This window comes from Alexandromys fortis, unplaced genomic scaffold (genome assembly GCF_014885135.2).
Source record: "Alexandromys fortis isolate MF-2015 unplaced genomic scaffold, M_Fortis_MF-2015_v1.1 scaffold_240, whole genome shotgun sequence".
Classification (NCBI taxonomy): Eukaryota; Metazoa; Chordata; class Mammalia; order Rodentia; family Cricetidae; genus Alexandromys; species Alexandromys fortis.
In genome coordinates, this window is record NW_026068133.1 from 1,480,469 (window position 1) to 1,494,219 (window position 13,751).

At 54.7% G+C, this 13,751-nt stretch overlaps 1 protein-coding gene across 1 annotated transcript in view; it reads left to right on the forward strand.

The window, feature by feature from the left end:
• The first annotated feature begins 1,833 nt into the window (after positions 1 to 1,833).
• Vasp (vasodilator stimulated phosphoprotein) overlaps positions 1,834 to 13,751 on the forward strand; it is a 15,124-nt gene continuing 3,206 nt past the window's right edge. Inside the window, exons 1-7 of the mRNA XM_050126365.1 lie at positions 1,834 to 2,423; positions 9,511 to 9,682; positions 9,770 to 9,935; positions 11,626 to 11,710; positions 12,443 to 12,480; positions 12,591 to 12,832; positions 12,973 to 13,071. Of these exons, the coding sequence (XP_049982322.1) occupies positions 2,419 to 2,423; positions 9,511 to 9,682; positions 9,770 to 9,935; positions 11,626 to 11,710; positions 12,443 to 12,480; positions 12,591 to 12,832; positions 12,973 to 13,071 (807 nt within the window). The 5' untranslated portion in view covers positions 1,834 to 2,418. The remainder of the gene's footprint in view (positions 2,424 to 9,510; positions 9,683 to 9,769; positions 9,936 to 11,625; positions 11,711 to 12,442; positions 12,481 to 12,590; positions 12,833 to 12,972; positions 13,072 to 13,751) is intronic.

Below are 13,751 nucleotides of genomic sequence, written 5' to 3' on the forward strand. Positions count from 1 at the left end.
AAAAGATGCTTGGGGCTGAGCATGTATCTGAGTGGTGTCGTCTTGTTTCATGAGCAGAAGGCTTGGGCTGTGTCTCCCAGAAGTGCTGCGTGCACACACAAGTGGACCAAGACTATGCCTACTATGCTTAAAGGAATTCCACCGGGACTTTTTGTGTGCACCCGTCCGTGTGTGCAAGTGGCCGTGTGCAAGCTTGTGTGGTTAGAGGTCAGTCACTGCAGGAACATTTTCCTTGACTTATTTTAGAGACAGCGACTTTCCAAAGCTGGATGTCAATGATTCAGTTGGCCAATGAAGCACAGGGATCTTCCAAGTCCTGCTGGTCCAGGGCTGAGGGGTTAAGAGCTCTACTTTTACATGGGTGCTGTGGACCCGACTAGTCCTCGGGATGGCAGAGCAGGCACTTCACAGTCTGATCCGTCTCGCCAGCCCTGCTAATGAGACTTTCATAGAGAAAGTGTGCTAGCTCTTGCTACGGTGCAGGTGACACCGAGCTTGGCCTTTTCCACTTCACAGATGGGCAAACGGGAACTCACATGCAACCGGGTTCTCCTTCGGTTTTAACTGTTGTCCCAGGATGGCCTCTAATTCACTGAGATCTGTTTTTGCCTCTTCCTCCTGAGAGCCAGAATCAAAGGTGTAAAACTGGCTTATTTGTGTTTTATATTTTCAAAAGATTTACTTGTATGAATTCTAATTACATATGTGTGTGGAGGGGAGCGCGCGTGTGTTTGTCTGTGTGGGGTATGTGCACATGAGTGCAGTGCCCTGGAAGGGCAGAGACCTAGGATACCCTAGAACTGGAATTACAGGCAGTTATGAATCTCGTGAGTGCTGAGAATTGAACTTGGGTCCTATGAAAGAGTAGCAATTGTTTGTAACTGCTGAGCCATCCCCACACCCGTTTTGTGTTCTTAAATATGCAACTTCAGATGACTTTGAAGTCACTCTACAACCCTTTGAGTTGGCCGACCCGCGATTCTCCTGCCTCTGTCTCCCGGTTCGTGGCACGACAGCTAGCTGACTAGATTTTTCAGTAGACAATTAGAAGAGTTTGGCGTGAATGAAAGAGGTTCTTGCAGGTGAAGGCCAGCAAGGAGCGAGCTACGAGGAAATGGACTGGCTAAAGGCCACATGGGTTTGATTCTCCGTGAGTCATCGGAGACCCAAACAAGACTATCATAGGCTGAACCCATTCCCCACCTCCATGCCTCAATTTCCCAATTTGTAAGGCTTTTCTGGTGCTTCCCAGAGGTTAACGCCTTTCACCCTGCCAGGTGGAGCTCTATGGGAGGGGCGTGTCCATATGGTGATGATGTAACCCTGGGTGGGGCCTAAGGGACTCACTGCGGAAGCCTTGGAGGGTGTCTTGGCTCGACTTAGCCTGGGCGTGTGGGGGGAGGGGTCCTCAAGAGGAGGGTCTTTGGGCCTCTGAGCCTACGAGATTGCTGGGACGATCCTACTGTCTTCCGTGGGTGGAACTAAACAGTAGCTAAGCACCAGTGGGGAGCAGATTAGGGGTCCCATCCCTACTCCTGTGCACCTAGTCGATCCCCACCTTCACCCCCGCCCCCACCCCAGCCGCGACCCGGCGGCGGTGAGTCAGCGGCCCCGCCGCGCCCCCTCGCTCACTTCCTCCACACCTTCCCCGGGAGGGTGGGGGGCGGCGAGGGGTGGGGCCCGGCCTGAGAAGCGAGACCTGGGGAACACGGGACTTGCCAAAGTGTTACTTAAAGGTAGAAATTGAAGAGATCCCTTGCTTAACCAGGGAGCCTCCCCGCCCCCACCCCAAACTGAGCAGAAGTCCACGGAGCGAGCAAGACGCGAAAACCTGCACCCCCAGATCTATACCTAAGAATTCAATAGTGGAGACAGCTAGAGATCAAAGAAAGGCCCCTTCTCTTCCATCACACTTCCCATTCCAACTCGGGGGTGAGGCTCAGGGAGCACCCCCACGCCACCAGGCTAGGGAAGGAGTGCAATTGCGGAAGCCGAAGGTTCCGCGTTGCCTTTTAAACGCTCTCCATCCCCCGCCTGGAGGTGTCCACGGCCCCTTTAAGGCGCGGGGCATTGTGGGTGCGGGGAGTGGAATTTTGGAACGAAATGTAGCAAAGAGAGTACAGTAGTAAGAGTAACCGCGAAGGTGCTGTCGGCCGAGGGGGTGCGCCGGAGAGGTCCGGACTCTCCACCCGGCTTTCCAACGCTGGGGATCTCAGTCCAGCAGAGCACCAGAGGGAGGAGGCGCCCGAGGACCCGCCCCGGCTCGGTCCACGTTCTCCCCAGGAAGCTGGACTCTATGGGGCGGGACCCCGAGAGAGACTGAGCAGAACCTGGAGCCAGCCCCGCACCCCTGCACTTCTAATCAGGGGCGCCCCGGGAGCACTCCCCGTGGGCGCGCCGCCCGCCCTCCGCGCAGCCATGAGGTGAGCCCCGAACCCCCCAGTCCGGTTCCATGCCAGCTCGGCGCCCGCCTTTGTCCCCCTCACCCCAGCTCGTCCAGGGCTGGATTTAGGGGACACCGGGCTTTGGGCGTCCCAACTCTGAGCCGATTGCCTCCCGGAGCGATCTGTAAATATCGACACCCACTTTCTCCGCACTACTCCCCAAAGGCTTGAGGCGGCGCCGGCTGAGGTTCTCCTGGTGGCTTTCAGGTTTAGGGACGCTCTCGGGACTCAGAATTTGAAGACTTTTGAGGGAGCACCTCCGAGTTGGACGATAGGTAGAACCATCCGGTTTAAGCGGGATTCAGAGTTACCGCCCCAAACTCAAGTCCAGGTCTTGGGGAGGTTGTGGGAGGCTGCCTTGAGAACCGAGCCCTGAAACTCTGAACCTCGGGTAGTGGTTGTGGTCTTCGGACCCCCACGTCTGGAGCGCTGGATGAACGTCCTGGAACGGGACCGCGGTCCTTAACTTCGGGGTTACTTCTTGATGCCTCTAAATTTGGGGGACACGGAGATTCTCCTATGGAGGGGGTTTGCGAATCTGACCCACGGGCCTGGAGGGTCTGGATGGGACTTCGCTCCTGCTAGGTACCCCAGCTGGGTCCTAGGGCCCGGTAGCAGTCCAGGCCCAGGGCGGCTCTGCCCCCCCCCCCTTGCACCTGGTGGCTCGGGTAGGAGGGGGCGCGGCAGCTGGGGGAGGGGGGCCTTTGTCTTCCTGACTCACCTGTCGAGACAGCTGGTGTGGGGGGCGGGCCCCCGAGTGAGCACTGTGGGCCAGCTGCTTTCCCCACATCACGGCCCCTCCCCCGGGGCTCTCAATGTCGCCCGGTGTCACCCCCCTTCCCCAAGCCTTGGGATTGGAGGAGGGGGCGCTGGAAAGCGTCAAGGTCACAGCCTTCTCCCTCAGGAACCCAAGCTTAGCAGCTTCTTCCAGCCCTCTTCTCTGGAATTTAATCCTGGGGGTGAGGGAGACCTAGGGATTTATTTATTTATTTTTTTAAAGACTTCTCTGGACGTGCCCTGAACTCCAGGGCTCACCTGAGGGCGGGGCCTGGGCCGGCAGAGGCCTCCCCTCAGCGCCCCCATAATCTCTCCCTTGGGGCTACATCTTGACAATACTATCTCCCTTCCTCCACTTTGGCTGGGACTTCCTGCCCCAAAGCCCCTAGCTAGGGGAGGAGTCTCCTGGGGACAGTTTGGGCTTAACCCCCCGTGTGCACATCCTCCACTCTTGCCCTCTGACATCAGGGTGACTTTCCTGTCTAGGACCCTGAGCGAGGACCCCTCCCACCCTCACACGTCTGTTCCTTGGTATGTGGGAGTGTTGGGATCTGGAGCTCGAAGGGACGTCGAGACACCCTGGAGACTTCCTGTCTGTCCTTCCCTCCCCCACGGGAGTGCTGTCCCCCGAAAGGGGGTCAGTTCCTTCACTCGTTCCCCCCCCTTCTCCTGCTGCCCCCAGTCCCGCCCCTCCCCCACCCGTTTCCGGTCCCAGGCCCGGTGGAAGGCGGATGGCGGATGTCCGAGTTAGTGCCGCCTCACTCGCTGAGACCTTAAAAGGGCAGGAGCAACGTCTAGGCCGGCCCCCTGCACTCCCACCCCCACCCCCGGCCCTCCCGAAGCCCGCCCCCATCTGGCTGTGACAAACCTCCCTCCCCTGAGGGTGGAGGGTCCTGGGCTGTCACTTTAATCCTAGGACAACTAGGAGTAAAAGAAAGAGTGCAGGAGACCCAAACCCTATTTTCAGCTGGGTAAACTGAGGCCCGGAGACTGAGAAACCTGAGTCCAGGGTCCTCAAAGGTTCTTGGGCTGCGTTGGGGAAGAGGGCAGACTGGTTTGACTGGGGACAGCCCTGGGGGCAGTGGGAAGGGAGGTAGCTGAGATGGAAAATTACAAGATATGGTTCTTTTTCTCCCAGTTTGACAAATATTTGTCGAGTGTCTGCTGCATCCGGGAGCTGGAAAGGCAGAGCAGGGGTCAGAGGTCTGAAGGCTCTTGGGCAGAGAGAGTTCTAAAAGCATTTGGGTTCATTCCTTTCCCCTTGCAATAACAGAAGCAGCAACTGTTATTTTATTTTGAAGTGATGAGGCGGGTTCAGCCAGGCATCTCTGTGCCAGGCGCTGTAATTTGGGTCTGATTCCATTTTAAACCTCCACCATAGTTAAGTGTGATGCTAGTGCAAGTTTGTGTCCTGGTCTTGCTCCCATTTTACAGGTAGTAAAAAGGAGGCACAGAGACAGACATTAAGGAAATGACTTATTAAAGTTTAACAGTTTGGGAGTTCAGTGCGGTGACTCATGCTTGTAACGGTAGCACTTGGAGCTACCACTTGGAGGGCCGCGTGGGCTACTGAGTCCCTGTATCAAAAGTAAATATGTAAAAATCAAAGAGTTTGGTGGTGGTAACATTTGAATTTGTGCCCAGGACTGTCTAAGTCTAGTGGTATTATAGAAAAAGGAAAATAGAATCTTTGTGCAGGGCTTTTGTTTGTTTTGTTTTTGTACAAATAACACACTTTTACGATTAAAAAACATTTTCCCCCAAAGTCATCCTGTGCTATGTAGCAAGTTTGAGGTGAGCGTGGGCTACAGAGGAAGTAGGTTCTAGGTCAGTCTGGGCTGCACCGAGCCTGTGTCAATAAATCAACCGCCTTTACCATCCTTTTCACCTAGGAGAAACTGGGGGAGGCCTGGACGGAGGGAGTAAATGAACCCCCCCAAAACTCCATACAGAATGTGACCTGCTTCAGGATGGCGTGAGTGTGCGTGCGTGTGTGTGTGTGTGTGTGTGTGTGTGTGTGTGTGTGAAGTTTCATGGTTTTGGGGGTTGTAAGCAGCAAAGGGAAGGGCCAGACTGAATGAGGAAGGTGCCCGCCCTTGGTCACCTCTGTCCCCTCCCCCTTAGGACTCCCAGCTGTCAAGGGGGGGTTCAGTTGTAGGTTTGTGGGTTCAGGCCTCTGTTGACCCCTTTATTTTTATGACAGACTCAGTGAGTTGGGGATTCTCGGGCTGGAAACTGAACTTAGACGGAGGGTGGGATCAGAGACTGGCTGCCCAGGGAGGACAGAGACCTCAAAAGAAATTGCAGCCAGTCACCCTGCCCTCCTCCGTCCATGCCGAGTTCCTAGCTGTGCAATTTTCTGTTCTGATTTTTTTTTAATAGAAAAAAAAAGTTGTTTGTTTTTACATTTATTTATTTTGGTGAGGGTGTGTGTGTGTGTGAGGGGTGTGGAATTTAGAAACAGCTATGGGAGTCGCGTCTCCTTCCATCCACCATGTGGCTGCTGGGAATCTAACTCCGGTCCTCAGTCATCGGGGTTGGCAGCAGTCACCTTTACCACTGAGCCATCTTTCCAGCTTTCCACCTCCCAAGACCTGGGGTCACAGGTGTGTTCCTCTTGTGGGGATTTTCCATTGCAGCTCCTTGTGGGTCCAGAGTCTCGCCATGTGGCCTAGGCTGACTGACTTGAAGCCATACAAAGATCCTCCTGCCTCTGCCTCCCAGAACAAGATCCCAGGCTTATGCTGTCTAGCCCAGAATAGTTAGCCCTCCTTTATTTCCTCTGCTGAGACATCGGGTCCCCAAGGATCCCTTTGGCTCCCTTTGCATCCTGAGGACCCGGAATGGCACTGGAGCTTAGGAGGACTCAGCAGTTACAAAGAGCAGACTCCACGGTAGCTGCTGACGTCCGGAGGTCAGCGACAGCGCTGTTCCCACCGATGAGCTGGACTGGGGCTAGCCTGTGACACATGATGAAATGCAGACACAGAGAGGTGAAGACACTTGGCAGAGGTCACACAGCCAGGGAGAGAGCAAGTGAGCCTGGGAGGCTCCCATTTGAACCAACATTTAACCTCATTGAAAGATGAGAAAACAGTGGGGGTTGATATTTTTACAAAGGCAAAGGACTGTGGCTCAAAGGGGTGCTGCTTCAAAAAAAAAAAAAGGTGGCAGCTGACACAGGCAGCTTCTGAGGTGACAAGGGCCTGAGAGGAAAACACACTTCCAAATTTTCATGCTTTTGACCTGATTCACTATTTCTTAACCTTTTCTGTTTTAAGCACTTTTTTTTTTCTCGAGGCAGGGTTTCTCTGTATAACAGCCCCGGCTGCACTGGTCCACCTGCCTCTGTCTCCGGAGTACAGGAATTAAAGGCTGCACCACCCCTGCCTGGCCTGCTTGTTTTTTGTTGTTTTCTCTTAAGGTTGTGAGCCACATGTGGGTGCTGGGAATTGAACTCAGGACCTCAGAAGAGCAGCCAGTGCTCTAAACCTTTGAGCCATCTCTCCAGCTCCTGCCAGCCTGTTTTAAGGATTTTTTTTTTAAAAAATCATTTATTTTGATCTTGGTTGTGTGATGGTGAGAGGAAAACTTGTGGGAGGCCGTCCGTTCTCCCTTTCCGCCAGTGTGTGCTTCCGGGATTGAACTCGAGTCCTGAGGCTTGGACCATCGTAGTCTGGTGTTTATCTGTGACAGGGTGGCACCGTGTAGCACAGGCTGGCCTCACACTTGAGATTTTCCTTTGCCTCTGCCTCCTGAGTGCTGGGGTGACGAAGGATTCAGGCCCCATCCAGCTGAGGCTGGTTCTGGTTTTTGTTTTTATCTTGGGCTTGAGCTGCAAGGGTGTCTCCAGCCTGCCAAGCAGGAAAGATTGCTGGTGCAGATGAGGTGGAGGGCTTCTGGCGGGACGCCACCTAGAAGAGCCGGGGATGAGCCAGGGGGGAGGGGATGCCGGAACAGAATGAAGGTTACAGAGCACAGGGGACCTCCCTTGGAGCCACAGCGGACCTGGCTTTGGAGGATGAGGACACTGAGATTGGGTCTTAACAGGGCCCGGGTCCTTCTATAAGGTCATCCTTAAAGACTCGTTGAGGGTTACCCAGCCAGCAGTGTTCTCTCTGGACCAGAGGACCACCAGGGAGGCCAAAGTGCACCTGGGTGGGGCAGTGATAACCTGGGCATCTGGCCAGAGTCTGCCCTGGGTGTGGGTGGCAGGTGTGGGTGAGGCTTTAACCCTGCCTTGCCAAGGGTGCCTGAGCCAGAAACAGTCCCTGAAGCTATGCTTGTTTCAGATGACGCCTGTAATGTGCGTAGGACACACAGCTCTGTGGTTAAGACTAGGACCTGGGAGACATCTGGCTTCAGAGCCTCGCTCTGCCACACAGGGGCTGTGTGACTATGGGTGGGATACGCAACCTCTCTGGGCCCTCTCCTAGAGGAACAGCATCCATCCTGAAGGGTTGCAGGGGCACAGAGTGAGACTCGGGAAGGCTCAAAGCCTGGGCCCGGCTAAAGTGCTGGGGATAGCGGAGCAGCATACATGCAAAGTTGGGTGCTAGGTGCAGTCTGCAGTGCCGGGGCCTGCCAAGGGGCTTTCCCTGCTGAACTCTACCGCATGGCATCAGACCCCAGACCCGCCATTGTGGGATGCAGTTTCTCTCCCCTGGAAACCACAAACTTCTTCTTTTGAGGAAAAAGCCTGGTGGGGGTGGGGTGGGCTTTCCCCCCACTTCCCCTGTCTGGTGGGGGTAGGTGGGGCCTACGCTCCTCCCACTTCCCCTGTCTGTGTGTGACCTTGGCCAAGTTACTTCCTGTCTGGAGCCCTAGTGCCTGCCCTGGAGGAGAACTGAACCTCCCAGGACAGGTGTATGAGGGGGAGTCTTGTGTGATGGAGATGTTCGGGGCACCCTAGTACTGGCAGTACTGAGCACTCAGCACCCCAGTACTGAGTGACAGAGTACTCAGTAGAACCATGCCCAGTCCTTTAACTAAACTCATTCCTCCCCCTCACAGCCTGTAGGAGGTGGGGCCTATCACGTCTTCCCTAAGTGAGGAGGGGAATCAGCTCTCTGGGTCCTGTGGAAGACGACTTCGGTGTGGGGGGGGGGAGGTTGAACCCAGGTCTGTGGTGTCAGACTCCAAACCTGAGCTGACTTATCATGGTATCAGCCAGTGGCCCTCCTCCGCCCCTTCGGGCCCCCAGGCTGGGCCAACTACACCATGCCATGAGGTAGGTGTTCCTCTGCTCCTGAACACACTGGTGGCAGGGAGGGCTGTGTGGAGGACCTCCACTGTGTCTCCATCCCCAGCCACAGGGTGTGACAGTGCAGCCAGGAATGTAAGTCAAATGGCTGTTTGTGCCTTGGGGAACCAGAAGGACCAGGTGGCCAGTAAAAGCAGCCCCTGGGGAAGCACACCAGGAAGGATCCAGATCTTTCCTTTCCTCACACTTCCTGCCCTTCAGTTGCAGCTTCCTCTTCTGATCTGAGCAGAGAGCAGAGATGGGGCTAGAGGGGGGAAACTGAGGCCAGCAGGAGCTGTTCTAACCTCACTTCTTGGTTGTCTACTAGTTCTGGCATCTCTGCCTTTTCTAGTCAACCTGTATTCGCTTTTGATTGAGGTTCTGGAGGCTGAGCCCAATACCCTGAGCAAGCCGCCTGGTCCTCACCTCAAGCCTTTGGGCCCTATTTATCTCCCTTTCTGCCTCTTCCTGTGTACAGCCTGCCTGTCCATCTCTTTCCCACAGCGTCCTCCTCTGTCAGTCTGTATCTTTTTTAAAATAGCACTGTGGATTCCACCAAGGGCCTTGAGAAAGCTGGGCAGACAAGCATTCTATCTCTAAGCCACACTCCAGCCCCTCACTGGGGGATTCTAGGCAGGGCTCTACCACTGAGCCACACCCCAGGCCCTCACTGGGGGATTCTAGGCAGGGGCTCTACCTCTGAGCCACACCCCAGCCCCTCACTGGGGGATTATATGTATAATCAGTTTTCTGTTTCTTCTTTATGGACCTAGGAGATTGACCTTGAGTCCTCAGTTCGGTGTCTGGCACCCCCTTTTTTTTTTTTTTTTTTTTTAATCGGCCGAGCCACCTCTCTGGGTCATGCTTTGTTCTTCTGTCTTTTCTCACTTTTCTCCATTTGGTATCTTCTGACTGTGTGTCACGCTCTGTCTGGGTTTATGGGAGTATTTCTGTCCCCATCTCTCCGTCTGTGTATGTTCTTCCTCACATGCTTGTCACAGGACCACTAGGAGAATGTGACTGGCCCTCTGCTCTCTCTCCTGGCAGCGAAACGGTCATCTGTTCCAGCCGGGCCACTGTGATGCTATATGATGATGGCAATAAGCGATGGCTGCCTGCTGGCCCTGGTCCCCAGGCTTTCAGCCGCGTCCAGATCTACCACAACCCCACTGCAAACTCCTTTCGAGTTGTTGGCCGCAAGCTGCAGCCAGACCAGCAGGTGAGGGCTCCCTCTGTCCTGTCTCCTGTCCCCGTCTCCCTGCCACCCAGCACTTGTCACCCTCCACCAACCTGTTCCCTCTTGTAGGTGGTTATCAACTGTGCCATCATCCGGGGTGTCAAGTACAATCAGGCCACTCCCATCTTCCATCAGTGGCGCGATGCCCGCCAGGTCTGGGGCCTCAACTTCGGAAGCAAGGAGGACGCAGCACAGTTTGCAGCCGGCATGGCCAGTGCCCTAGAAGCCTTGGAAGGTTAGATGAGCAGGTGGAATGGTGTTGGGGCTCACTTGGGAGGCTGAGGCAGGAGGATTGTAGCAAGGATGACATAGCAAGACCCTGTCACAGATGAATAAATACATAAAATCAGACTGGGACCAGCAGTCTGTAGGTAGAGAGCTGAACTAGGCCTGGTGGCACATGCCTGTCACTAAGCCCTAAGCCAGTGGAGACGGGAGGATGGGGAGATGAAGGCCATCCTCAGCTACCCAACAAGGCGGAGACTAGCCTGAGCTACGTAAGATTCTATCTTTAAAAAGAAGTATGTGTGTATATGTGCAGTGTGTACACGTTTTGGGGGGCTGGAGAGATCCCTCAGTGTTAAGAGCATTTCTGCTCTTCCACATTTCTTCTGGGTTTGATTCTCTGCACCCATGTGGTGAATGGCTCACAGTCCCTGAGGATCTGACACCTTCTGGCCTTTGTGGGGACTCGTGGGCAAAGCACCCATACACATAATGTTTTTAAATGGGGATCGGGGTGAGCAGAGGGGACCCCTCAGCAGTGCAGTGCAGCCTGAAGCTGCTATCCTCCCCTTTGGGGCTTGGGTCTACCTATCTAAGTCAGCTAACCCACGGATAGCATGGAAACTCCCGTGAGAATTGTCCATGCCGGGGTGTATGCCGAGGTGAGATAGCATGTTCGCTATGATCGTGTGCTGGACCAACATGTCTGTCTGTCCAGCCTCCACTGTGCTTCCTGTGTTGGTCACAGTGGCACATACTTGTAATACGAGCCTTTGAGAAGGTGGGGCGTGGGAGGATGGAGAGTTCTGGACCAGCCTGGGTTACATAGCCAGATTTGATGTATAGCAAAGGCTCCATGATACAGGCTTGCCCCGTGTATGCCAGGCCCTAGCATGAAATAACGTCTTCCTGTGCTATTTCTACTTCTTTAAAAGTTTTAAATTACATTTATCCATTTAGTGTGTGCACACTGGGAGCTGGTGTTTGTGCGGAAGTGAGGACACTTGGTGGGCGTCTGTTCTCTCCTTCCACCTCGTGGACGCAGGGACTGAGCTTGGGCCTTCAGGCTCAGCCGCAGCTGCCTTAACCCCCATAGGAGTCTTTTTTTTTTTTTTTTTTTTGAGGCAGGGGTTTTCTACATAGTCTTGGCCAGCTTCAGCCTCTGCCTCCCAAGTACTGAGAACAGGGGCCTTGGACTCACTAAGCAGGGGCTCTACCACTGAGCCACACCCCCAACCCCTCACAGGGGGATTCTAGGCAGGGGCTCCACCACTGAGTCACACCCTTAGCCCCCTCAGACAGCCATTTCAAGGTTGTGTCCTAGGCGGGCACTCTGCTTTCTGTAGAATGAAAACTGCCCAGCAGCTGAGGCGTTGGCTTCCCAGGGCCTACTCAGTGCTAATGACCCACTCACTCACTGTGTGTGCGTGGAGAAAGGGGAGATGCAGTCGGTAGTGCAGGCCTGTGTTCGGTTCCTCGGGCTGCAAAAGTGATCATTCCTGCAGATTTCCAACCCGCACGGCTTAATGACTAGTGTGGCACCTCTGTGTCCCTTGGGTGTCAACAGCACCCACCTGACAGCAGCTCAGGCCCAGGAAGGCTGCTCCTTGCTGTCTCTCCTGCATGCTGCCCGCTATGGAGGGACAGAGACAGGGAGGGTGGAGTTTCTTCTCACTGTGCCATTTCCCTTCACCTTCTAGGAGGTGGGCCTCCCCCGGCCCCAGCACCCCCTGCCTGGTCTGCGCAGAATGGCCCCTCCCCAGAGGAGGTGGAACAACAGAAAAGGTGGGGACCCTCCCTTTAGGATGTCCCATAGCTCCCCAGGTTGAGAATCCTGCACTTTGCTTTCTAGAAAAGTCTAACGCCCAAGAGTCTAGAAGCATGCAGCACTCAGACACCACTCCCCAAGCTCTCGGAGTTCAGTAAACATACTGCAAAGCTGGGCCTGATGCCAGTGCACAGGATGCTGAGGCAGGAGGATTGCCAAGAGTTTGAGGCTAGCCTGTGTTACATAATGAATTCAGCCTGAGACCCTGTTATAGTAAACCCCTTGCCTGAAATGCTGGAGAATGCCTTTAATTCTAAGCATTTGAAGGGCAGAGGCAGGCCGGTCGGCAAGTCAGACTCCACACTGGCCTACAGAGTGCATTCCAGGCTAGCCAAGGCTACCCAGTGAGACCCTGTCTCAGTAGAAAAAAGAAAAACTGCTACCCCCGCATCCAAGAATCTGATAAGCGAATGCACCATTCTGGTGCCCCCGACTCCACACTGGGGTTCCACAGCTTTCTGAAACCTTTGGCCACTTTGTAATCAGCTGGAAAGAATGCCTGCACCCAGGCCCCACTGGTGCCTCCTGCTTCCCGTTCTCATCCTTCCTTCCCTGGGCCCTCGGAAGACATATGTAGGAGGCAGGCACTGGCCTTGCTGGTGACCTACCTCTCAGCGAGGAACCAGAGGCTCTGGCCCCGTGACTAGCCTGGCCTGGGCGCTGAAGGAAGCTTCTTTTCCCTTGCACAGGCAACCTGAGCACATGGAGCGCCGCGTCTCCAATGCAGGTGATGACTCAGCCGCTGGGTCGTGGGGGCCTCCCTGGAGGACCTGGTTGGGCAGGATGGACAAAGAAGAAGGCTTCTCTCTCCGAAATGCTGTTGTGTATTTATTGCAGGAGCCCCACCTACTCCCCAAGCTGGGGGTCCACCTCCACCTCCAGGACCTCCCCCGCCTCCGGGTCCTCCTCCACCCCCGGGTCTGCCCCCCTCAGGGGTATCTGCTGGAGGTCATGGAGCAGGAGGAGCCCCACCCCCTGCACCCCCACTCCCTACAGCTCAGGGCCCCAGTGGTGGGGGTTCCGGAGCCACGGGCCTAGCTGCTGCCATTGCTGGAGCCAAACTCAGGAAAGTAAGCAAGGTGAGCCGCTGGGAGTGCTGGGAGTTGAAGCCCTGAGGGGACAATGGGCAGTAGTCAGAGTCCCCTAAAAGGTGTCACAAGAGAGCTGGGATGTGACCTGGCCTGCCTTTGAAGCCCTCTCCCCCTTTTCATTCCTACAGCAGGAGGAGGCCTCTGGGGGGCCCTTGGCCCCCAAAGCTGAGAGTAGTCGAAGCACTGGCGGGCTTATGGAAGAGATGAACGCCATGCTGGCCCGGAGGTGAGCCTGGGTTCCTCAGAAGAACCGTGACAGTTTTGGGGTGCTGATGGTACCCCTCCCTCTCATGGGTAGCCCATGCAGAACCCCATCCTCCCTCTGCCTCTCAGGCTTGAGTTCTAGGATGGCCCAGCTGTACCTGGCTTCTTTGTTTCTTTGGGGGGTAGTTCTGCCTGCCTATGACAGCCATGTCTGGGACACAGTGCTGGAGACTCCCCCTCAGAGGTGGCTCACAAGTCCTTGACACTCAGTGCTACAACCCTAGGCGATTCCCCTTAAATGTTCCAGAAGCTTGGGTTCTTAAGAATCTCAGCTTGCTGATCTAGAAACCTTCTCAGCCGTACAGTTCTTACGATTTCCAGACATGAGAAGTATGGGAAACCCCTCCAAATTCTAGAGGAACAGTCTGTAAGCTGAGTATTTTTATATATAAAAAAAGTTAGGGGCTGGCGAGATGGCTCAGCAGTTAAGAGCATTGCCTGCTCTTCCGAAGGTCCTGAGTTCAATTCCCAGCAACCACATGGTGGCTCACAACCATCTGTAATGAGATCTGGTGCCCTCTTCTGGCCTGCAGGCTTAATAAATAAATAAATTTTTTTTAAAAAAAAAGTTATTTATTTATTTTTATTTAACATGCATTGGTGTTTTGCCATGGGTATCAGGTCCCCTGGAACTGGAATTACA